Genomic DNA, 26,750 nt, shown 5'->3' with positions numbered 1-26,750 from the left:
GGAATAGTGGACAGAGCGAAGAGCCATCCTGAGGAGATTTTGTTTCTTACTGAATAGTCCAGGTCAGTACGCTATCCTCCAGACCTGGGTCAAAAAACTGTCCAATAACACTTATCTGCTTTGCATGAAAAACAGATGATTGGTTGTTTTTGTCTTGGATTTACTGCACAAATGCACATGATGCTCCATACAAGCCAAAACCATGGAAATTCTATTTACTCAGAATCTTATAGTTTTGAATTCCTCTGCCTTGATTGGATGCATCTAGAATCATAATCACTGCAACACTTGTTGAGTCTGTCTATTGTCCATATGCTATTCCTCTTTCCTGCTTTCCCTCTTGCTCACCACTGCACCTCATTCTCTCTGCTGTACTGGCATCAACACTGGGCTTCGAGAGGCCTCCGGAGAGGGGGGAACGCACGGGGGAAACTTGGAACAATATATTGTAGGTAAATAAATGCTCTGTCTGAAAAAGAATGCCTTTCCAAAACAGACCCAAGGCCACTCACAGCAGCATGTGCCCCAAATAATGCCCTAATTACTCTGATAATATAATAATAATGCTTCGACCTCTTCGAAGTCACTGGGTTCACTGTGCAAACAAGTACCAGCACTCTGAGACTGAGGGAATATCATCTGGGGCCTTGAGGAGACTGCACGTGAAGAAACTGTGTGTGTGTGTGTGTTTGTGTCGGGGAGAGGGAGTGAGGGAGCGAAGGAGCGAAGGAGCGAGGGAGAGAGACACATACAGTGGAAGTACAGTATTCTATTAAATCCTGATTTTCCACAATGAAACTAAAGTTCTGACTCCATTGTTAAGTCTCAGATCAGAAGCCTCAGGCCAAATAAACATAAAGATAGTGTGAAATGCTGTGAAACAGGTGTATGTTAAGCTAATCTGATAATACGGACAATAATATGGCTATAAAGCACGGGGATAGGATCTCAGCGCCATGTCGATCTGAATCTTTGGCCGGCGGGCCGTGCTGGCTGGAGAGTGGCCTGACTATTGATACCAGATGAGAGGATGAGTCAAAATACTGAGCAGATGTGATGCTGCATAGTCATAACAGGAAAAAAAGACAGCAAAATCACATCACATCTCAAAATATACTTAAATTGTTAAATAAATCTGTTGCTTGAGTCTAGTTCTGTGGAAATAGATTAAAAATATTATTTGAAAAAGCACTTTTTTGTTTATAAAAGATGCCCCGTAGTAGCTCCGTTCAACTCTTATCTTACACTGCAAGTATTCAGAGTTCACTCAAAGGTAGCTGATGGTCTATTTGAGTTTGGAATTAATGCTGAAGACTTATGCTTTCTCATTGTGCACCAGCTTTTCCTCTCTGGCTGCCCACAAAGGTGTCTCCTGTGTTATTTTAGCTAAGAGTAAATAAGGTCAACATCACATCTCCAACCCTCACAGGTGCAATACCTTTAAATATTTGACGTTTGTCCTTAAAATTCAGTCAGGACCTTCTGCTTAGTGTCCTGGCATTCAGCACAGCCCTGGATCAGGTATAGGAAGTCAAAATATTCAGCTAATCTGTCATGATTTATCTAACTCTGACAACTTTCCATCCCAGTGGAACTGTCAGTCTGTTGAGGAAGAGCAGCAGCGGAGAGTAGGAGCTCAAATGTATGGATGGAGTGAAACGGAGGAGAAAATCTTCGCCATGCACCGCTCTTGAGTGATATATCCCTTTCACCAATTCCAGCACCTGAGAAGTCCATCACTTCCAAGAAGGTTTTTTTGGGAAAGCACCAGTTGTCGGCAACAAGAGAGGAGGAGGGAAAGAGCAAGAGAGAAGCAGAAGAAAAAAGGGGGGGAGGAAAATTGTTCCTGCGTCACGTTTCTTTAATTTGTTCACCAGCTGCCAATGAAAATGATGACCTGCAGAGGGGTTTTTTTCCCTCTTGGCTCTGCATCTGCACTGGCAAACCACACAGCTGGAGCTACGCACTGAACAAGTGTAATCTTTATAGTATAATGAATACGACAAAGAAGACTGATAGGGCACATGGACTCGGCTTTCACACTGATTTGACTCATAAAACTGCTGGCTTCCTCCCACCCATGAGTTTATGTGGATGTCCTGACCAGTGACCAGGGGAGCTTTGGGAAGTGAGTGTTAGGAGCTTCAATCAATCAAGTTAATACAGTCAATATTGTGAGAATATTGTGGGCTAGTGAAAGGCATGGGTGTAGGTTTCATTTCAACACTGGGGGTGACCCATGTGAAACTGGGGTTGGGGTCTTCCATCAGGAAATTTTGAGCTCAAACACTTTTTTTTATGCATGTATTTGTGCATTTTCTGCATCAGTTGATGATGGAAATGTATTTAACTTCGCCAAAATAAAAGTCCTTTGCTACTTACTTCTACATATTGAGGGGGACGTGTCCCCTGCGTCCCCCTTGAAATCTGCGCCCATGGATTGAGGGTTCATATTGCAAGATAAGAATTAAAATATTAACATAAATTATAAGCATATTAACAACATACTTCACACCAACAACATCCATGATAAAGACCTGCTTTTAAGAACCCAAACGAAGTCATTAGTAGTCATTTAATATGCTCTATCAACCTTCATGTACTTCATTAATTAAATGCTCTCCCACATCCTGCAGCTGCGCAAATGTTACGCAGATGTCATGATGAAACTGACCAACATCTGCCAGGAACGAGTTCGGGAAAACCAAACTGTGTTTCAGGTGACAAGGAGGGGCTGCGCGTCTACCTCCGAGGCAGGCGCACTTCCTGCATCGTCCACTGCCATAGCCTATATAAACCCCCAAAGACGGACTTCTCCTGAAGCACTCACAAAGTTTGCAAAGCGCAAAAACTGCTCACTTGCAGCCCTCCCTCTCTCTCCAATCCATTACTGAGGCTTTGGAGGTGACACAGCCTTGGCAACGCAGGCACAAGGCACCGCTGCGCAAGAAAAGGTAAGACCAAAGACTGTGTGGAGGAATGTCAGCAGTATTTCTGTCCCGTATTGGACGTTTGACGCTTGGTTTATACATGTGTGAACTGTAATGCGCCTCGTTTGCGCGCACCAAGACAGCACTTTAATTTAGTCTTCTTTCTTTTCAGATCACTCCAAGACGCGGGATATTTCGTCTGCAGTTACCTAAAAAAGCAAACATGAAAAGTCAATTATTTGCCGTAGACTTGATACTTCTGTGCATATCTTGCGGAGCAAGTGCATTGGCCACGACTATTCCTGCTGTCTCCTTGCCAGCCGCCAATTTCACCAATCTTGGCGCAGCGCACAGCTATGGAACAGACACCACGGCTACTTCTAAAACCAGGAGGAAGCGTTATATTAGTCAGAACGACATGCTGGCCATTCTTGACTACCATAACAAAGTACGAGGGAAGGTGTTTCCACCGGCGTCCAATATGGAATACATGGTAAGTGAAGCCTTTCATTCATATTTGATTCATTTTTATCTATTTGCGTAATAATCCTGGAGCCATGTACTGTATGCCTCCTTAATGTTTTATGATCATATGCATGTTCTGCTAGTGGCCAAACTGCATGCAACAAGTAAAATAATTTGTCATAGGAAGTGATGGAGAATCTGATTTAATAGCTGTGGTTTTGTGAGCAAGTAAAGTGACAGATGTCTTGAAGTTTGTTGGCAGCTTCAGCTGTTGAGCAGATTGCACTGCAGGAGACCACCAAAGTAGTCACTTCTGAGGGAACAGGGGTCATGTATGGTGCCATTAGCCTACGAGCAGTGTTATTTGGAGAGAGCAGCAGTGGTCACTTCATGGCAAAGTGGGAAAAATTTTGAATCAGACTTTTAATTTCATCTACATGTTATTTTTTCAGCTATAAATACAATGGTGTGAAGCAGTATAAGGCTCATTTTATTTTGAAAGGGTATTCCAGCAGCTCTCTGGGCCAAAAATAGCAACTGAGCTGACACATTTCCATTTTTAAAATCTCCATCCTCCGTAGTTGCACTGGTAAAGGTGCAATGAGGGCGTCTATTGACAAAACTACTGTAGAATGATGTAATCGGAGAAAGTCTCTCCTCATTGCTCCAGACACAATCCATTCCCAGTGACACCGCACAGGAGTGTGGCTGTTGACAAGTGTGGATAGATATCTGGTATTCTTAACTTCAAGCTGTCCAAGTCCCTGTCTATTCAGTGAAAGAGTTACATTAGACACTGGGCAACAAACTTTCTCCGCTTACGTAACTGATTTGATGGATGACTTCTGCGTCTCGCCATGGCAACACCTGTAAGAGTGCTATGAACCCAAGCGCCGACTCTTATCTCACATCTCACTGCTGAATGAAGATCTAGTGTTGATATTTTCCGTCAGTTATGTAATGGGTTTCCAAGTTCCCACCTGTGTCCCTGTGTGTTTAGGTGTGGGACGACACCCTGGCTAAGACGGCCGAGGACTGGGCTCATGCCTGCCTGTGGGAGCACGGGCCACCTCACCTCCTCAGGTTCCTGGGTCAGAACCTCTCCGTCAGGACAGGACGGTGAGTGACCTTTGACTCCCCTCCCCCTCCCTGACATCTGCTGCTCCTCTCGGGGATTACTCTCGCTCTCTCTCTGTCTCTCAGCAGTCATGGTCGTTGCCTCGCTGCCCCCTTCTTCTTTTCTCCTAAAGCTTTTTGCACTGTGACCCAGTGACTGCTTGAGGAATGCTCCTGTGACCCTTCAGATAAACAAAAGTTGTGTTTGCAGCCATGACCCCTGAGGACAAAGGCGCATCCCTTTAGTGGGTCTTGACTTTCCGTTTGGAAACACAGGGCACCTTCACGTCTTCCTACAACTTTTAGATTTTACTGAGGAGCAACATGAGACTCAAGGGAATACAGCTTATTCTGACTGTTTCTTGTGACTCGCAGAGAGAGTTCTACAGTAAAGTTATTTCCCAAAAACATAATAGATCTAAGTAGCATTACCATTCTGTTGACTTGCAGAAAACAATCCAAAAATTATACTTAAGTCTTTTTTTAGTAAGAAATAATGTTAATAATTAAACTTGATAAACGTTTCCCTTAATGGGAGATCATGTGCCGGGGTTCAGATCTTTGATAATTATTATTATCTGATTTTTCAGAGGACCTGGGCCATGATGAAACCAAATCATTCAATTTGCCTTTAAACTCTGAATTAGACAAGTGCAGAAAGCATTATAAACACGCTTCGTTTCTATTTATTTACAATCAGGGTCATGGCGGCATGGAGCCATTTGGATTTGTCAGACCAATGTACCTCTTAACACAGAAATGGATTGAACTCTACGCTTCATTGTATTGCAGTAGGGCTGGGTATTGTTACTCGATACGTTAAAGGTATTGACCAAAATAACCCAGTGCCAAGTAGTGTCAAACAATACCTGCATTCAGTCGTTTTTGTGCCGGGGGTCTGATCCTAGACCATGCCGGCTCCCCGCTGGATCAGCAAACTTTCTGTTGCTGCCATCTCCAGGCAAGTTCAATGTGCCTAGTTAGCACGAGCTAACTGAGGAGCAGTGGCTAATATCCAATACCGAGCCATTAAATGGCCCCAACAAAATCACACTGACACCAGCATGGCTCAACTCTGTTATTAAACCCCTTAAAAAACGTTACGCGACATTAGCTATGTGATGCTAACAGTTAGCCCTGTCATTGTGTGTGCACAGCCACACGGACTCTCTCAACTCTCCCCGGCACAGAGGTCATACTTCTGCAGCAGTAGCTACAGTCCATATGGTCTGTGGTGATGTCAAGCCCAGTAGAGTTGGCAGTTCAGCATGCCAAGATGGCACTAAAACATTTGAAAGTATGGCTATACTACACGCCACTCCATAGGAGTATCGAATGAAATACTCTACCGTGTGTATCAATTCAAGGGTACTAGTATCATAATCTTTAAATGATAATCGGCCCTACACCAAAGAACATGTTTGAATACCTTACAAATCAGCCTGGTAGTTGTGAAAACAATTGTGAGAATTCAGTCATTGTTAAGCGTTAAAAATGCTGCCGTTCAGCTTCAAACTGAAGCTCTAGCACTTCTTCAACATGTCCTTTTTGACTTTGGCCAATCTGTGAATGTGGTTTTGATATTGCAGACAGTGCATATTGTGTTTCAGAACCTCAGGTCGCTTCATTGTTACTGTGGTCACAGTGGTTTGAAATATGTAGTAGATGTACTAAACACCACCACCAACAACAATTACAACCATTCATGGTAACTTGCAGTCGGTGATGGCCCGGTCCACAATGTGACAACATTTTAGATCTTCCCACTACCTGACCTGCATGTAATGAAACACCAAAAATTGCTCTGAAGCAAGAATCACAGATCCAAGTCTGTGTCTTCAAGTTTGTTGTGTTCTGAATAATGACATGTACAGTGTAGTTTACTGAGCACGTCTGTTTTCTGTTTGCAGCTATCGATCCATTCTCCAGCTGGTGAAGCCATGGTATGATGAGGTCAAAGACTACTCCTTTCCATACCCTCGTGACTGCAACCCTCGATGCCCTCTCAGATGCTATGGACCCATGTGCACCCACTACACACAGGTACACTGATAAAACCAGTATAACATAATATGAATTGGTGTAACAGTGGCATTAATGGGCTACTGATCTGTCTTATTTTATAGATGGTGTGGGCAACATCCAACAAAGTGGGCTGTGCTGTTCACACGTGCCATAACATGAACGTATGGGGCTCAGTGTGGAAACGGGCAACGTATTTAGTTTGCAACTACTCACCCAAGTAAGTATACTGTACTGTAATGCCAACGAACCTGTTAACCTAATGACAATAGGGTGACGACAGGCTTAATCCCGACACAGACGGCTCTGTTCTGTGCTGAGTTGTGAAATGCCACCCATGTTGTTGGGGAGATTCAAGTAACCTCGATACAAGCCTGTGAAGCGGTACCACATTACCAAAGCCACGACACAGAAGAGAAATTCTCAAACAAATTCCAAGAATCAAAGCCCGTTTGGACTTGTGACTGACTTGTGACCCAGGTTCTTTAATCCCACTGGTTTGGGACATATGTAAGAGTAACACGCTCAGGACACTGATGACCTATTTTAGCTGCTTGGTATTTTAAACATGGCTTCTCTTCTGTGAGTCTTGGATCAGGCTTCCTGCTCTGCGGAGGTCACTGTGTGTCAAAAACTGGAGGCTGCTTTAGTATCAGCTGGCATCTTGAATCTGGATGGTGTCAAGATTGCATTTAGCTGTTTTCCATTTACACAAGGTGTCACTGATACACATACTTCTTTCTTATTTGCTCATGAAGTGCAGATTTTTATGTCATCATCATGAAAGTTTGTTCATTTCTGGAGCTTTCAGTCATATCACATGATCTTCCTCACCAGATAGATGTGCAGCCCAGTTTGTCATGAAATTATAGATGTTCAATTTTCCATTTTTTTCAGAGCGCTGTACAGGCTTTTGGGTAAACTTAATTTTTAGATGAATATCATGTCATATGAGTGAGAACTCCAGAATAGCCACTAAATGGACATTAAGATTAGATTGTTTTGAACATCATTATTTGCCTCTTTGAAACAATATATTGTATATGGCAGCAGCCATATCTCTTCTGGATATGGCTGCTGCCATCTTGTGCTGGTGACATCACAAGCTAGGCAGTAGTGATCTCGATAGTATAGAGTTCCCGATCCAACCAACTGTAAGCAGCACGACTGATCAAGAGCACACCAATTGGCATACATGACGTTTAACCCCTTTTTTATAGCATCAAATAACTAATTAAAACAGAGCATAACCTGAGCACAGCATAAAAAGAACTACCTAAAATAATAGAAACCACCTTTGGTCAAATTTATTTGACATGTACTTTGATTTTTTTTAGTTTAGCCCATGCCCTATTCGCTAATATGGAGGGGGCGAGGTTTATGAGCAAAACTGCAGCCAGCCAGCAGGGGGCGATAGAGGTGTTTTGGCTACTTTAAGAGAGTCATTACCCCATTGTCTTATTTTGTGCTTATCTGCACTCGACACCAAGTCCCAAGCTCCGAGGATGGCTGAAGTGCCTGCTTCACCATAATTTGTAGAGTGCCCTCACCTGTGACCCACATATTGCGTGAACACCTTAACCACTGCGAGGGGACCACCCTGTGACAGGTAGCAGGTCTTGCTGAAGTGCGAGACACAAGAGGCAGCCAGAACTTTACCACACGCTTGACACACCCATATGCACGCCAGCCCTCTTGGTTCTAGCCAACTAAGACATCAGGTCCGGCGTACATTCCCCGAACGTAGGGTCTGGAGATCAGGCAGAACACCCTAACCCTCCAAGTCCAACTCTAGACCCAGAGTCGGGTAACCATGGTTAATTACGCCGTGGGTGGGTGCTCGAGACAGCCACCCAAGTTTAAATAAGCTGTCACGTTGTCCATCTTAATTATACAGTTTATGTTTGAAACTGATAATAAACAGTTTCCCTGGTTTGTTCTTTATGATAAGTATATTGACAATCCATATTTATTCATCCATCATCTTTTACCCTCCATTTTAGGTGTTTTCAGACAGAAATCATTTACTGATTTAAGTTCAAATCTTATGAAAAAAAAGGAATGAACTTCTCCAGTCATCCCTGACTCCACTGACACTGTCTGTATATTCCTGTCTTTCAGGGGCAACTGGATCGGAGAGGCTCCCTACAAAGTAGGCGTGCCCTGCTCCGCCTGCCCTCCCAGCTACGGGGGCTCCTGCAGCAACAACATGTGCTTCCCCGCTCTCAAGACAAACTACCTGCACTGGTTCAAATAAACACAGGTTTCCTCTCGACATAAGCTGACAACCGACAGTACCACAGAGACACTATTTTAATCCCGTAAGGATTTGCACAACAGTCGTGGACCACACTATTTTGTATATATGAGCTTATTTAAAGACACAAACACACATTTGAAGGCAGCAGAAGATTTTTGATGACTTGTAAATAAACTGTAAATTAATTTGTTACATTTGAATTGATGAAATATAATTTATGTGTAGGATGGGTCCTTAAACACAGTCGATACTGTATGTGGTGCTGCATGTTTCACTCGTTACCACTGACAATGTGGTAATTAAGGACACAACAAGATCATGGCTGCTCATACCTGCTCACTTTGGTGCTACAGGCATCACACCTTCATGTTGTGTGCTCTGCCTTCACAGGAATGTTGTGATATAAAGATCAAAGCTCTTGACCTCAGAGGGTAAAACCTACACAGGCGGTGTCAGCTTGGTGATGTAGCTGCTGTAGGTACAACACACCTCAGACTCAAAGTCTATTGCAATTTCCATTTGTGACAAAAGTACTCTTACTGTAAGGTCTTTTTTTGAAGGCCTGATGGTGGCTTAGATCAGTGGTTCCCAAGTGTTCCAGCCAGGGGGTCCAGATTCGTTCTTAGTGATTAGTTCAAGGTCCTCACAGTTTCATATATTCAGCGTCATACTTGCATTTGGCCATGTTGTTAAGCTAGTTTGCTGGCTCTGTCAAGTAGCTGTCCATAAGTCACTCACTCTACAACAGGAAACGGCACTTCAAAATAAAAGCTCTGTGCCGGAAATTCACTGTACCTAAAAATAAAACGTGTATTAGTCCATTCAGAATGGACCTGTGACCCACTTTTGGACCCCAAACCACCAGTTGGGAACCACTGGACACCTCTGTTGTCAATAGCCCTGCTTGTTTCAACATTCACACAGTGCATCTGCAGTTTTTACCTGCACTGATAAGGTTTTGTTTCATTACAGAATTCATGCTTTCACATGTTATTTATGCAGAACAGAGCACATCTGACCCACACATCTGTTTTATAATCACATTTGTATATTACACACCAATATATTGATATATTGGAGAAATCCATTGTTTATATTTTGTTATGATCACTGATGTAGTTTTCGGAGTTAGGCACTCAAGTGCACCTTAATTTTGTTCTAAATTTCCAAAAATACCAGGAAATTGTTATTATTTGTACATGTAGATAATCATTATACCTTGACTATCCTTAAAACAAGTATACTGTAAGTTATTCATTTTTATATGGGAAAAAAATATTTAATTGATATTCATTTTTTTAATTGTTTTTGTAAAAGGACTGTAAATTTATCTGAACGATTAAAAAGTACTGAATATGGTTCATTTGCATGTCAACTTTTATGATGCTGAAGGAAATTTACTTTCAAGAAACTTGGTACATTTCTATGAACTAAGCACTAGCATAATATTGGCAACACTTTTGACTTTGGCAAGTGTGTCAGAATTTCCCTACAAATTGGGGCAGTTCAGCAGTGTAATGGAGACATGAAAAAAATGTTGCCGTTGACGCAGACCTTAGTGGGAAATAATGCATTACAGAATAGGAACATTTTCCGCACTGACTGTATTTAAATCAACATTCACAACAAGCTATTTATGCAATGAACTGCGCTTTTTTTTGTATTTGTAATAAAATGCTCTATTTTGAATGTGTCTTTTTTTTTTTTTTTTTTTTTTTTTTTTTTGCACAGTTCAACCCGTGCCTTGCCCCTGGCTTAAACGGTATCATTGTCCATTGTCTGGCTGCGTTTGTCTGAGCCCTTCCTCATGTCTGATACTGATTAGAGGTTCTGCCCACAGTACCAACGCTGCGCTTTGATTCTCAGCTTTCGCTTTCAATTAAAACGGTGCCATTGCAAAGTCCCACATCCTGCGTATCAAAGGCGGAGAGGGAGAAGAGAAAACACGCTGGGACTACATCTGAATCCTAATAAGAGAAGGTTGACTTTGGCCCCGTCCGTCCATGTCTACACAAATGAACAGACAGCTGATAGGGTTTCAGGGGACCCTCTTGTTTGAGTTTGTCCAATGAAACCATTGACCTCAGAGGGAGAGACAGGCAGCAGGGTGGAATGCTCGAAGAGGAAGGATGGAGAATGTGTGTAACTACCATGCATAGAGACTAAATCAAAATGTGGGCACGGAAAAAGACAGACAGGCTTAAAGAAGTTGACATTTTCTTGCTCTCCAGCTTTAAAATGTTATGCAGAGGACGATGGAGAAAGTAGAGAGCTGGTAAGAGGTAAGGACAAACATAGAGGGAGAGCCATAAATGTTCTGATGTGTTGGGCAGATGCTGCAGTCTTTGCTCTTTTCTCCAGCTGGGATTTCAGGATGTGGTTCTGGGCCAGCCTGCATCAAAGATATATGCATTTGATCAACAGATCATCAAGCAACAAATTAGCAAATGAGACTACCAACATCTGCGTTCCTTCAAGTGCAAACTGTGCTGCAGAAAACACCTTTACAGACGTTTGCTGCACTGCAACGCACTTTGGCAGGTTAGAAGACAACGCTATACATTTTCATGCAGAACTCTGCATAGCGTGAGGTTTTCAAACTGCTTCCTGCACTTTATTAAGAAACTACATCTGTGCAGACAGCCCTAAAAGACCAGCACACTCCCTGGAATCAACCATCAGAGAGTTTTCGAGGAACACATTAGTATGCATGGGAAAAATCCCTCTGTCTGAGCAAATGCCTGACCCGCAGCCAAACAGATGATTGGTGGATGTTTAAAAGGCACATCATTGGGATGAGGAGCAAGATGCTATGATGAGTTAGACAACCTGCAGCTGACATTTACCTGGCTTATCCATCAGTAGCGGAGGCAGAGCAAAGGTTAAGGATATGGATTTGGGTTGGGATAAAAAGCAGCCCCTGATGGTCGAGGGATAAGAACAGAAAACACCTGCAAATGGAGTGTAAAGATTCAACTGTCCCATTAAATCACAATTTCAAATGAAATGTCAACAGCTTTCATCACTTACACTTTCGCTGACCTACCCACCATGATGTTAATGACACTTGAACTTATTTTTATTCCTCAGCTGACACTTCAACTGCTTTCAGATGTTACACGTCACCTGCATTTTTTTACTCTCTACTCTTACTACTCTTAGCTTACAGCAACTGTTTTCAATGCTTTACATCAACTGACATGGCAGCTGCTTCAGGCTGCTGTTGTTTACTGTTTGTATTTATACCTACAAAAAGTAATGCACTATAATTCGAATATTACCCATGTCATCATGAGCCAGGAGACTGTGATCACGTGATGTACTGTATGTGCCAAAGGCTGTTATCGATCATATGATGGGAGCAAAGGAGGAGCGTCATGACCCGCCCCGCTGTGCCTTACTCTGCCTCTGATTGGCTCACCCTGACATTCACACTCTAACCAATCTCACTCCACTTGCTTGAACTCAACCAACTAAGCTAATGAAGTACTTGCCAATCTGAGTAGGGCAAGTCATGCCTCCATCATCCTAAGAAAAAAAATATGTGGATGGGTCAAATAAACACAGGACTTTAACCCTAGGAGACCAGGGTTTGTGTCGTGTTGAAACCAAAAGTTAACGGTGAGTTATTTTAAGTTACATAAGCATGTGAGGTGACATTACTTTGGCAACGCCCAACCATGATTCTTTTCCTAAACCTAACTTGTCTGGTAGGGGTGTTAACTTGCAGACGTGGGCGACTCAAGTCACATAAATTCAAGTTCAAGTTAGGGCTACCCCCGACGACAAATTTCCCTAGTCAACCAATAGTCGTCATTTAGGGCCATTAGTCGACTAGTTGCCTGCATGTTTACAATATTAATGTAATTATTAAACTATATATTTTGGGCGGGGCAACACAATGGTTTGAGTTGAAGGTGTGAGAAAGAATAGTATCAGTAACATTGTTAACACTGTGCTACATTACAGAGAAATACAAAACCGTACTAATGAACCTTCATTAATATAGGCCTATAATTTATCTCCAAGTGCACGTCACACACTGAGCGAGCCGCCTGTTAATGATGCTGTGGGCTAATGGGCATGTAGCTACTTCCATGTTTCAGATGATACGTCATGTTTGTAGTCGACCAATGAAGATGAGTTTACATATCACCTTGGGTTCGTCCTTCACCTTCTCAAAATGATCCCACACACCCGACATGTTATTAACTAGCCTGTGGAAGAACCGCAGGTACCAGCCCTGGAAACTAACATGCGTGGCCTCTTCCTGTGTCTGTCCTTTCACATTAAATTCCCACATGGTCCAGTCATATAAGTTTTGATTTATTTTGACAAGGCACAGCTCCTAATAGAGTTTCACGGTTGTTGTTGTTGTTTTTTTTTATTTTGTGAGTAAGCAATCAATGAAATCTTGCCGACTAATGACCTTTGTGGTCAACAAGCAATTGTTCGACTGTTTTTTGTTGATTAAAACTGATATAAGACTTGACTTTGACTTGATATTCATGATTCAAAGACTTGACTTGACTATTTGCAGTGGTCAAGATATTGATAAGTCATGAAACATGACTGGGTGATTTCTAGTGCAATGCATGCAAACTATCACACTTTACTAGGATGCAGTAGATGGGAAGAGGCCAGTGCTCAAGGCAGCTATCAGGGAGGAGGCTAGTCAAAAAACGACAAAATTTGGATTCAAAAATGATGTTGTCCATGAAGGTAAGTAAGGTCTGCATCTCAAAAATCACAGACAGGACCACTACAACATCGAACTTCATCTGTCACCACAAATCCATAAAGAAAGGTGCGAGAATGTGTCTTTAAGCTAACTTGAATTTCTTATGCCTTGACTTGACTTGCTTGATTCTCTTCACTGTAACTTGGGACTTGACTGACACTTGAAGGTTAAGACATGAGACTTCATATCATATGAACCATTGTATGAGGATTTATTGATACGACAGGTATTTCAAATGCTTAAATCTTGTTCTTTTCAAATGGCATTTCAACTGCTTTTACCACTTACATGTCACCTGAGATTTTGACCATATCCATTTCGTTGTCTACAGCTGAAATTTAAACTTCTTACACATAGACGACTCTTCGAACCTCTTTAGGCTTCAACAAAAAACCTTAAGCTCTTTTAACTCACGCAATTTCCACTGTTCATACACAATTTATTTCAACCGTTTGCAGTGATTATGCTGCAGCTGACTCTTAAACTGACATCATCTATCAACTCCTTCCAGGTCCTCCACTTCCAACTCAATTTATTGCCCACAATTCGACATACATTTCATCTCCTTTCAGTGCTTGAACTTCAACTGAACTTTCAACAGCTTTAAACAGCTTTATTTAAACTGTCACTTAGATTTGAATCAAGTACTGACGCTTCAACTTCATTCAGGGCTTTCACTTAAACTTAAACGTCACCGTCTCCCACCACATTCATGTTTACTGCTATGTGTGCTTATAACAGTATCTGTATTTCAACTGCAGCTGTAACTGTTTCCGTACTTGAGCAGCAAGCATACTTAATTTTCCTCAGAAAAATTAGCCTCCTCTAATTTGTACTAATATTGTTCTTTATTTCATGAATTCCTCACCCAGCCGAGGGTAGTTAAATAAGAAAGATACAATCTAGAGTTCACCTGAAGACCAAGAGGAGAGAGAAAGAAACACAAACAGGAAGACACAGAGAAGAAACAGAGATCCTCAGTCTCCAGTTGCTGCAGCAATAAATCCTATCCAACTGGCATATGCTATCAGCCAGTGCCAACACCTACTGAAGCCACGATGACGCATCTGTAAGCTCATCCGAAGGTGCGCCACTTTTCCTAATAACACACGTGAATTACTGACTTGTCAGATAAACTGTTATTGCTAAAACAGTTTCGCCTCCCTCAAGTGTGAAGGTGGTGAAACGTTTATTTGGAAAGAAGATGGAGACTTCATAGGGACCATGGCAGGGGGATAGATTATTAACAGGGAGAGGGTGAGGTCGGAGGAGTCAGTTTCCAAAATGTGCAAGCAGCTATCCAACTCCAATAATGGAGAGAGGTATGAAAAAAAGTTTGAGTGAGTACAATACTGAGAAAGCAGGATAAATCTTTTGTGGAGGGGAGCTTGCTAATGGTTTGGAGGTTTTCTGGTGTTTGTTGTGCAGCTGCAGGAACTCTCCTCTCCTCTATCGTCTCTGTACTCTACAACCTCTCTGCCCTCCCTGACATCAAGCACTGCATGGTTGAAAACTTGGCTTCTCTGTGCCTCGAGGGGGATATTGGGACAGACTTCTTTCTAATTCATTGTATTTTTTTTTCTTTTTTTCCTGTCTCTGTTGGAAGAGCAACAACTATGTTTATTTTGCTCCCCTTGCAGTTCAACCATCGGAAATGCAGCCTGTGTCTGGTCCAGGGCTCGCTCTGTCCTCAAACCTCCCCAGAGTCTACCACTGCCACCGCAACTTGAAGACATTAGAGTGAGGCTGGAGTTAATGCTCAATGTAGAAACACAATACTGTAAATTTAATCATACACAATATCAATATTCACATCATAATTCAAGCATAAACACTTTAACCCAAGCTCCTCTTACTTACTTGCTCTGGAGCTTTGGGCCATACAACACACTCTTTGGCTGCAGATGGAGTTTGATAAAGAGAAATTATCATGTACTTTGAATTTAACTTTGGCTTTGAATTTCTAAAATTGTGGTGCACATAGTAAATAAACCACTGTGAACCACTGTGTCTTGCCAAGGCAACTAACTCACATATCTTTGTGATGGCAGGAGTTTGCAGGCATAATAGGAAACTGAGCCAGTCGACGTCAAGTAAAGTACAGTAGCCAGTTCCTTGGCACAATTTGGTTGTTTTGGAGATGGCAATAAAGTAAATCGCTGGTGAAAGAGCAAGTAAAGACTCCATTACTGATGCATGATATCTGGCAGCCCAGAATTGGAAGGCTGCAGGCCCTCCTGGATCGCGTACTCCGTAGTCTCTATATACAGACTCTACATTCAGTGAATGTAGAGTCTGTAGGCAAACCCCGGAGATCTTGCCTCCGGAAGAAGAGCGGAAGAGCCCTGGTTTCCGGTGGTAGGCTGTTTGTAGTCCGCGTGATATTGATCAATCACGTTTGAGCCGGCTGCAGTTGTTGCCAGGTTAAACGGTCCGTGCGGTGAACTAACGAGGCGGAACATAATTGGCGTCACTGCAAACTCTGAATCCATCGCAATGGATCAGCATATTTACTTATATATAAACAGAAGTCAGAAACGGAAATTCGCCTCCTCTGCCCAAATCAAACCAGAATGCCAAAAAATCAGGGGTCTGCCCCCAGAGGCTGTGTCGCTGTCTGCCGGAAGTCAGACGCCGAATACAGCCGATGGGTTCCGAGAATGCGTACTCTGTAACAGGCCCCCGCAGCGCGGGATCTCAGGGGAGTGTGAAAGCTTGCAGTCTCAACAGGCAATTCCCTCAAAGGCTGTGCTCACAACAGGGCCATTGCTACAAGGTGGGGGCTTCATGCTGTCCTGGCTGCTTTCGACGGTAGAACAAATGTCATGGCTGAGTAGCAGAGCTGTTGTCATTGCTAGTAGCTGTCTTTGCAGAGCAGCTGTTGACAGAAGTGAAGAAACCACCCATTTTCTGTGTCTCTATCCTTTTATAATTTTCGTTTAGTGCTCCCATTCAGCTGCCCTCCAGGTTTCTCCATTTTGTCATGTTTCTTTGCAGGCTATGTGACTGTTGCTGACGTCACCTGCGTCAACATCATCTTGACGTTGATTTGACATTACCTTTTACCTTTTTAACTTGCATCGACATGATGTGACGCAGGCTAAACCAATGAGGGGAGGGTCTGTACATCAGATCGCAGTCACACTGTTACAAGCAGCACCAACGAACAGGCTAACATAAAACCAGATCTAACCAGATATTTTACTTTTGTCCTGGCACTTTAGAGCTCTTGGGCCCTGGACGATTGTCCCATTGCCCTTATGTTTAACCTGGCCCAGTTCCTCCCTGATCTTGGAAACAGCAGCTGACAATACAGTGTCAATTCAGGGTCTTCTCATTGCTTGTTTTTGACCATATCGAACAGTATCATGTCTTAACATCTTGTGACCCTGAGTCGTCATACAGTATGAGGACATTACATTTTGGGTTTGTTGCCCTTATACGTCAGTCAGCCTAACTTCAATCTGGAAATCCATCGGTAAAAAAAAAAAAAGAAAGAAAACAAAATTTTTTTTTTCTTTCTTTACCTCTGGAGGCACAGCCCAGAGTATTTCGACTAACGGAAGTGCAGAAGCCTCAGCGATCGCTCACGCCCTTCACTTCTGGCGGTGCCCCCAGGGAATCTCCGTGTTGTTTACAAATACTTCGGGTAGAAAACCAGCAGAGTTTAGCTATATATCACATTTTTCACATCACTATATCACTGTGTAGACTAATCTGATGTTTGTTAAGTCTATAAACACAATGATTGAACAAACGTTACTATTTCTGTGTGTTTTGTAATTAACATGGTTATCATAGATTAGCTAGGCTAACCGTTAGCTGTTAACGTTAGCCGTGTCTGTAATAACCATAGACTGTATAAAAATAAGGTAATAACTCAATAAATGAGTAAAATATTTTTTCCAACGGATATCTTAGTTACAACATGATTGAGCTAGCAAAGCAGTTTTGTGTTGCTATGTGTGGTATTTATTCAGTTATGGGAAATCACGATGTCTAGAAAGCATCAGTAGCTGCAGCTGACAGGGACAGTTAGCAAAGCTAACATCAGGACATCATCTGTTAAAAGCCTCCCGTTGTCGGATACGACATGAAACTACTCCAGTTTGCTCAATCATGTTGTAACTCAGACATCCGCTGGAAAAAATATTTTTTTTCATGTTGATGAGACGGCGTTTTGGGTGGAGCGGTCGCTATGGACGTGGAGCTTGCTGTTTCTGTAGGTACACATTTCCTGGGTACACCTGCACATCTCGGCCACGCCCCCTCCATTGTGATTGGCTAAAGCGCAGCATCGTTCAAACTCAAAGCTTGCTGTTAATTAGAAAGTGCTCGTTTGAGTCTCAGTTATTAATGCAACATTTCACCCAGGCCATTAAGCGTGAGGGACTGTTCCTACGGACAAAAAAGACATTCGTAACTTGGAGTATAGAGCAAGGAAAATTCCAAGTTACAAAAGGAAAGAAACACAAGGCTATTCGATATGTTGCACTGTTGGCGATTTTGTTTTTATTCAGCCATGTTCAGGCAGTGACCCCAACCTCTCAAAGTTACAAAATTGAGGTCTCAGGAGTCCATAGCTGCCCAAAATCTCAAAATAATTGGAATAACTGGAATATTCAGGATGCTTATTTGATATTATTTATAACATTATGTTTATTATGTTTACGTACTGGCAGGACATATAACATAAGAAGTCAGATACAGTTTGTTACCTGCATTATAATCATTATTATTATGGCCACTTGGACACATTTTCACATACTGCACAGAAACCATCCTCACATATTTGGAATATAACTTCTAAACTATAGCAGTCTTGCTGTCTTCATACCTCTGACATGTGCTTCGGTCAGACGGGAGTGTGTTGACATATGTGTTTCCCAGAGACTGATGTCAGCTACTTGAAGCATGTTTTGGGATCTCCTCAAATGTTGGCATGTAGCTGTTAAAACCCTTTAGCGACTATAAATCTCTCGGGGCAGCAGAGTTAACAGCAGGGCTCGTTTTTGCACTCCTTTCGTCTTTGGAGCTGGATGCCCTTACTTCAAACAAAAATAAAGTTTTTTAGGTACACAAATCATTTGTGGTGTCTCAGGTGTCTATTTTGGTCCATAATGGTGTTTGTTTAGGAGAGTGCCGCCATGACATGTGGGGATTTCATTTCTCCCAGGTTTTCACGGCTGAATTTACATGTTCTCCCTATGCTAGCAACGTGCTGATGCTTCATTCATCAGCCACAATAAAATAAGACACCAGTTCAGTTTATGTTATGGTCACTTTTCTCGTCTGGTGACTTTTCCTTGGCAAAGTAAGCTCCTCACATGGTCTAGTAAAATATAAATAAAGCATATCTGGCATACCTCAGTATAGATATTCCATTTTATGACGAAGGACATAAGCTGGTGTCATGCAGTAAAACTGTATAGTCTGCATTCATCTCATATGTGACATTAAAAGTAATGACATGTTGTCAGCCCAACACGTCAGACCCTGGCACTGTTTATCCCCACCACAGTGGCTATACGAGTAAATCTACAGTACGTCCAGCCCTGAGGCAGACTAGACTTGACCCTTCTGCTTCAGTCTAAGAACACAAACTGAGGCAAAGGCAGCCCGCGTTCTGTGTTCGCCCTCCATATCCTACCGTCGTCTTTGTCTTGGACGGGGCCATGTTAGCCTCCTCGCGGGGCCTCGCAGGGACTTCAGACGAGCGACATCCTGCAGCTGCAAGATGTGGGCCAAAATCAATGTCCTCTCAGGAGCACAGTGCTGGGAAAGCACTGCACAATCAGATGGGCTTCCCTCCTTCACTCTCAACTCTGTTATACCTGTAAACAAGCTCACGGAGGCTTTGATGCTAAAAGTGGCTCCTACGGTGGTTCACTGACCTCTTCAGTCTCAAGGTGTATTGCTGCATTACATGACTCCCAATGTAATATTCTGTATCAAGACAAGAAATTCACAAAATGTCTTCTGTTACATCAAATCATAAAAGCAACTACAGCAAAGTTACTCTTCACATATAAAAGACAAAGTGTGTCGACATCCCATGTGGTAAACCAACCCACATATCAAATTCGAGAGAATGCATGATTATTACATTCTCTCAAGAACACAGTCTACATGTATTGTGAAATTTCTCGGTTTGCACCACAAGCAGCAATCCATTCAACACACAGTGTAATAGGAGCTCCTGGAAGAATTACTTAAATGGGAGCTCCATAAAATTCGACATAAAACAAAGAGAATTTGGGTACCCACAATTCCCCAGCTCCCAGTCTCTCTACAGCATCGGTTTACCAAAGTTTTAGTCTTTTTGTTGGCTGAAGGTCATACTGTAAAAGACGTGGAGATGGATATGTGCCCCAGTCTTGCAAGAAAACTGCCTTTGAGGTACAAAACAGGAGAACCTGAAACATTTTAGTTTCAACTAGTTACATGTTTTTTGTGTTAATTTCCAACCTGATCCTTAAAGAGATGCACTCTGAAAGTTACAGCATGCTAATTGTATGTTGAAGGACACTGACACCTGGTGGTTATCTGAACAGTGTGTTATTAATCTGAATCCATACAAAGCCACTGCTGTCCAGTGTCATACATTGAGCTGCTGTATGTCGTATGACTCTGTGGAACGCAGTCAATGTTTTTATGTTATTGCGAAAAGAAATGCAGAAGACCACCTGTATATTTTTAGCTCATTAAACATAGTGAATCTTAGTTCAGGCTTTTTTTGTCTGCTGTATAACTAAGTATTTATATGCAAGACTTAGGCCTTATGTTTCTGTGTACATAAAACATATGGGGGAACATATGGAAGATGCCATGGATGTTTTCTTCGGGTTGTGACAGACAACACTGGGGTAAACACACAGGAGTATAAATGCTAAACACACACACACACACACACACACACACACACACAGTACCAGCAGGAATACCTGAGGAGGATTATGTGTTGAAAGAAATTCACATAAAGTGGAGGAAAGCAAAAAGGAAAGACTTTACACATAAAGATCAGCTTAATATCAACCTAAACCACCAGCTGCAAATGGTGGGACACCAGCATGCAGCAAGATTTCCAGCATGTAGGACAGCCTAAATGGCTCTGCATCCCATTTTCTCCATTTTGAGGCCATCCTAGAGGGGTGTTTTCTCTACTGGAATGGCATTTGATGTTGGTGTCAGTGGCGGACGCAGGCTGTTTGAGGAACAAGGATTAAACAAATAAAAAGGGCACAAGCTGCATGCAGTGTGAAACCAGCATGCAGAGAGTTTTAAATCAGGCCACCCAAGGAGGCACTTCAGTGTGTTTTCTCCACTGGAAGGGCACTTGAGGGGGCGCTTCATTTTCTCTACTGAAAGGGCATCAAAGGGGGTACCAAAGCCTACTTTATCATGTTTCCTTCATTTAAGGGCATCCAAGGCGGAGAGTTTCAAAGCATTAGGCCACCCTAGGGGGCACTTCAGTGTGTTTTCTCCACTGGAGGGGCACTCAAGGGGGCACCTTGTCAAATTTTCTCTACTGAAAGCACACCCTAGAGGACAGTTTTTTACGTTTTCTTCATTTATGAGCACCCAAGAGGATACCTCATCATGTTTCCTCCACTGGAAGGGCACCCTAGGTGGCACTTTGTTACATTTTCTCTACTGGAAGGGCAGTCTAGACGTCACTTCATCGTGTTTTCTCCATTTAGGGGCACCCTAGAGGGCCCCCTCATCACATTTCCTTGACTGGAAGAGCATCCAAGAGGGCACTTCATCACGTTTCCCTCAACTGAAAGGGCACTTGGTCACATTTTCTCTACTGGAAGGACAGCCTAGAGGGCATTTTCTATCATGTTTTCTCAATTTAAGGGCACCATAGAGGGCACTTTGTTGTATTTTCTCATCTTGGAGGGCACCCTAGAGGACACTTGATCACATTTTCTCTACTAGCTACTGTTGATTTCTTTACTAAAAGGGCACCCAAGAAGGCACTTCATCATGTTTTCTCCAATGAAAGGGCACCCAGGCGGGCACTTTTTCATGTTTTCTTGATTTAAGGAGTTCACCTCATCACACTTTCTTGGCTGAAAGGGCACCTAAGGGGGTACTTCGTCACATTTTCTCTACTGGAATGGCAGCTTAGGAGGCATTTTATCATGTTTTCTCCATTGAAGGGCACCGTAGAGGGCACTTTGTTGTATTATCTCATCTAAGACGGCACCCCAGAGGACACTTGATCACATTTTCTGTACTAGCTAGTGTTGTTTTCATCACTAAAAGGGCACCCTAAAGGGCACTTCATCACGTCTCCTCGACTGGAAAGGCACCCTGGACGACACTTGATCGTGTTTTCTCCACTGAAAGGGCACTAAAGCGGGTGCTTTCTCACGTTTCTCTGCTGGAAGGGCAGCCTAGTGGTCACTTAAACATTTTTTCTTAATATAAGGGCTGTCTAGAGTGCACTTCATAACATCTTCTTCTACTGAAAGGGCACCCAGGGGGGCACTTCATCATATTTTCTCTACTGGTAGGGCAGCCTAGAGGGCACTTTATCATGTGTAACTACCATAAGGGATATCCAAGAGGGCACTTTTACTGTGTTTTTTTTTTCAAACATGGGGGTAGTGTAATATCAGCTATATACAACCCTGGTGCAACACCTGAGAACCAAACACAGAGACATTTTCAGTACAGTATGATGTATTCAGTGCTCACAGATGTGTTGGCTTCTCTTCACCACAAGGGGGTAGAGGCAGACAAACAAAGCCAAACTGACCTGAAGTAGATATCTGAGGCCGCCTTCTGCTGAACACTGCTGATAATGTCACAAAAGCAATGATGTAGAACGTCTGCCAAATGACCTTGATGCTCTTTACTCCCATTCTCACCCCGACGCCGGTCCAGCACTCTGACCTCAATTCAGCTCAACCAGAACCATTAGGGAGCAACGTGCCAGATAACGTGGGCCAACAAAAAGTGTTCTTCGAGAGTGTTTGTGTGGTTTGCTGTTGTGTCCAGAGGCTACTGTTGTGTTGATGCAGAGTCTGGCACGGCTAATGCATTCTGCTGGGTTCACGGGGTTTCTCACAAGACCACATGCTGAATGGAGGAGGTACCGAATGGAGCATCTGGACCCGTGGCTTAACAATGACTGTGTGGGTGAGATAGAGAGAGCAAAGGGGGGGAGAAACAGCAAGAACAGAGAGAGGAAGACAAGCAGAGGGCTGGAAAATGAATGTGTGTAGACAGAAGCGTACAGATAGAGAGGAGGTCAGGTATAAAGGGAAGTAAAAATGTGAAATATTAAGATGGACAGTGCACCAGGAAGCAATAGAGAACAATAGATGCAATAAAAAAGGAGGGATGATACGGAGAACTCTCATGAAAGGCTGCTAACACAAGAAGCCCAGGCATGAAATCATTTATATTGCTCTACCGCAGGCACAAATAGTGTATATTTACTGGCAGGCATTGTAATAAACATTAATCAGAGAATGTCTCCTCTGTTACAGATGGCTTGACCTAAATTACCACACTGTAAATCACAGAAATCCCTGAGCAGTTGGTAAATATTTCCTTTATCCACACAATTTCATTTTATAGTCAAGGTCAGAGACATGCTCTTACAGTCGGTCTTTGTGTATTTCAGCCTTAACCTTAATGTATTATAAGTCATTTCATATCCCAGGCCCATAAAACTTATTCTGAGTGTTTAAAATAATTGCATGTTTTATGTATTGACTCATATATTTATGTTATGAAGCCACGTGTACCAACACACACACACACACACACACATGCACCCTGTCACTCCTTTGCTGCCTCACCTCGCACTCTCACTCTCTTACTGTCAAACACACACACACACACACACACACACACACACACGCACTCTCCTCCTCCCTGTCACACACACATCTAAATGTAGAGCAGCATTAATTCTGTAGCAGATGAATGAGTGTTTTCGGTGGCGCTTCCCTCCAGGGAGTTGGAGAGTTGCTATTTCAGCTGCGGTGTGAGGGAAGGTGGGGTTGGGGGTGGGGGTGAGGGGGGACTGTTGGGTTTGACCACAGAGAGTGGACCGCTGCTGGGGCTGTGGCCGAGGCCCCTGCTACTGACCCAAGGAGCAGACAGTAAACCCTGGGTTTATGGAAGTTCAGAATGCGGTGGGTCCTAAATGTGAGAGCTCTTGTATCACATTCTGTGCATATACAGAAGTAGGTTGGACAGCAGAGGCGCCCTGGGAGAGGGGCAGGGGGGGTTATATGCACGTACAGTGCTCTGTACACACTGATCTGGTGTATCTTGATGTAGGGCTGTGGTGGCATGTAACTAAGTACATCGAGTACTGTACATAAATACAATTTTGAGGTACTTGCACTTGGGTATTTCCATTTTATGTTACTTTAAAGTTATAATTTACTACATTTCAAAGTATAATATTCTAGTTTGTATGCTTCTACAGTTACAGTCAGTGGTTACCTTCTAGATTCTCCATTAAAAAACATATGACAAGCATCTAAAATGCAATGTATTACTAAAGATTAAGTGATTCCCAACCACCATGGCTTGTGATTCTTTACAAACAAGCCATCACATAAGAGTTTAGATGCCCATAATTTGTTAGCAATTCCACAAATGAGACATTTCCTCTCCGTACCCCTCAGGTTGTTTAATTCAAATAACTGCTTGAGGCTTAAAGAGGTCAAATTATCCGTTATTTTATTAAAAAAGCAAGGACTGGAGAATCATTCAAATTGTGTTTTAGGGAGTCGTTGCTGTGTTTTCAGCCTCCAAACTTGGATGCTTTTCAGTGACTTGCCTCTGTTTTTCCACGAGGGATACTGCCACAAAAAGCAGTTGTTTTTTATACAGAGACATTGCTACACTTCCAGCGGGCATTGTGCCCCCAAAACTGGGTATTTTAAACCAAAACATGATCTTTTTCTAATCCTAACCAAATGGTTTTTGTGCTTAAACCTACCCACATGTTAACAACAGCGTTGATGAGACACAAAGTTTCAAAAAATGCAAATGCAAATGCATCATATCCATGGTTTGCATTAATCATTTCAGATTTATCTTGTGACCCAGTGGAGGGAGCTAGACCCCGAGGATGGAAACAGCTGGACTAAAGTAGCTGTCAATAGTAAGTAAAACTAGCTCCATCACAAGCAACTACACCAGCAAAATGCTACTTATTCATGCATCAATAATAACAACCCTTGTACTGTAATATTTGATAATATATCAGTCACAGGAGACATTTATCTGCAGGATGAGAACTTCTCTGGATAGTTACAATTTGCTGATTATTCCTCTGAACTTTAACTTAAGTAAGATTTTGAATGTGACTTTACCTTAAGTGATGGGAGCTTCTTCAACTACAGATTGAAAGGTTCTTAAAATGTAGGCTGTAATGTCAGTTTCAAGAGCAATAGCGCGTCCTGTCCTCTCACACCATGTCTTGCCCAGGCTCCAGTAACCATGTTGAATCTGACACATATTATGAATCACAAAGCTAAAGTGTATCTCTAACCGAGAGACACAACTGTCCATTCAGCCCCTGACTCACCTGATGGGTAAGGGCGATGGGCCAAAAACAAAGCATGAAAACATCAGGGAGCCATGGAAACAAGGGGATTTACTGAAAAAGACAGAGCAAAAGCACTGCCGGGCACATGTTCTGCTTGGCCGGCATTTGGTTTATTATGTTTGTCAGGTAAAATACAAGAAGATTGTGTCTCCACTTGTGGAAAGTAAGTCTGCAGAGGGGGCAAACACACACACACACACACACACACACACAGAGGCCTGGTGATTAGCTACTGTTTCCACATGTGCCACAGCTACCACTGAAAATGACCAGATGACAAAAGACAAAACCTGCCTGTTTCCATTATGGAATTTGTACTGTGTTGTGGCGGGAGGGGAAACAGTGACGACAAGTTGGGGGTTTGGAATTAACAGAGAGTTGGTTTGTGTTTTAATCCCCCCAAAGGAGTCACCTGTGAACAGTTAGACCACGGGAGAATGGGGCCACTTTTGCTGGCTGGCCCCACAGAGGAGGAAGATCTGGTTTACATTAATGTATTTTTGACCAAAGCAGTAACCAGGTAAGAGGGCAACAGTCAGTCAACAATCCTTAAGTGCATGTTACTGTTCTGAGGATGAAACGTTGTCAAAGAATGACAGAAATCCAGATACAAGATACAAATCTTATCAGTATTATAATACTTTAGATTATAGAGGGATATTGAAGATCTAGTACCAGAACCAATATGCATGGAGGGATCACTACTGGGCACGTGCCCAGGGACCCAAAGTGTCAGCGCATCCCCCCTTCACCTTAAAAAATGTTACTCAAATTACCATGTACCAACCTGGAAGAGACTCAGAGTGACCACAAAGAGACGCAATAAGGACATAAAGACATGCAAAGGAACTGCAAAGAGACCCAGAAAAATTAAAAAGGGGGAAAAACAACCACAGTGAGACACAATATGACTACAAAGAGACATAAAACAACCAAAAGACACAAAATTACCTTAAAGAGATGCAAAAAAACGCATAAAGGGACACAAAATTACGATGAAGAGACATACAAAAACCAGCATGAGACACAAAATGACTACAAAGAGACACAAGACCTGCAAAGGAACTACAAAGAGACACAAGACGTGCAAAATAACTGTAGAAATGGGCAAAACAAGCAAGAAGAGACATAAGTTGACCACAAAGAGCCACAAAACAACCTCAAAGATACACAAAATGACCTCAGTAAGACACAACATTAACTCAAAGAGACGCAAATGACTACAAAACGTCACAAAATAACCACAAGGAGACACAAAATGACCTCAATAAGACACAACATTATCTCAAAGGGACCCAAAAGACACACAATGACCTCAGATATACACAAAATGACATCAAAGATACATGAAATGACCTCAAAAAGACACAATGTTACACAAAACAACCACAAAGAGACACAAAATGACCTCAAAAAGCCAAAAAACAAAATGACCTCTGTAAGACACAACATTATCTCAATAAGACACAACATTACCACAAAGAGAACCAGATAACTACAAAATGACAGAAAACATGACAATGAGCCACAAAACAAACAAAGGTAGACACAAAATGACTTAAAAGATACACAAAATGGGACACCACAGAGACCCGCACAACTACGAAACAAAACAAAACAACCACAAGG

The 26,750-nt window shown here is 42.5% G+C and overlaps 1 protein-coding gene and 1 long non-coding RNA gene across 2 annotated transcripts in view; one reads left to right on the top strand and one right to left on the bottom strand.

Moving 5' to 3' along the window:
* Positions 1–26,750, bottom strand: part of LOC117264717 (uncharacterized) — a 97,303-nt gene that overhangs the window by 53,037 nt on the left and 17,516 nt on the right. The gene's annotated exons all lie outside the window — the stretch shown is intronic.
* Positions 2,709–10,482, top strand: LOC117264715 (peptidase inhibitor 15-A). The gene is made up of 6 exons (XM_033638909.2): positions 2,709–2,954; positions 3,103–3,423; positions 4,396–4,514; positions 6,422–6,554; positions 6,638–6,753; positions 8,655–10,482. Exons 2-6 carry the CDS (start codon positions 3,154–3,156, stop codon positions 8,788–8,790), a joined length of 774 nt encoding a protein of 257 aa, XP_033494800.1. The 5' UTR covers positions 2,709–2,954; positions 3,103–3,153; the 3' UTR covers positions 8,791–10,482.

Source organism: Epinephelus lanceolatus, chromosome 20 (genome assembly GCF_041903045.1).
Source record: "Epinephelus lanceolatus isolate andai-2023 chromosome 20, ASM4190304v1, whole genome shotgun sequence".
NCBI lineage: Eukaryota > Metazoa > Chordata > Actinopteri > Perciformes > Serranidae > Epinephelus > Epinephelus lanceolatus.
Note: the sequence above shows the minus strand (reverse complement) of the source record. Positions and strands in the feature narration are given on the sequence as shown.

Excerpts from the sequence above, each read along its gene's own strand:
- LOC117264715 (XM_033638909.2), top strand. The coding sequence starts at position 3,154 with ATGAAAAGTCAATTATTTGCCGTAGACTTGATACTTCTGTGCATATCT. Across the intron at positions 3,424-4,395 it reads CGTCCAATATGGAATACATG|GTGTGGGACGACACCCTGGC; the intron begins GTAAGTGAAGCC and ends CTGTGTGTTTAG. Across the intron at positions 6,555-6,637 it reads TGTGCACCCACTACACACAG|ATGGTGTGGGCAACATCCAA; the intron begins GTACACTGATAA and ends CTTATTTTATAG.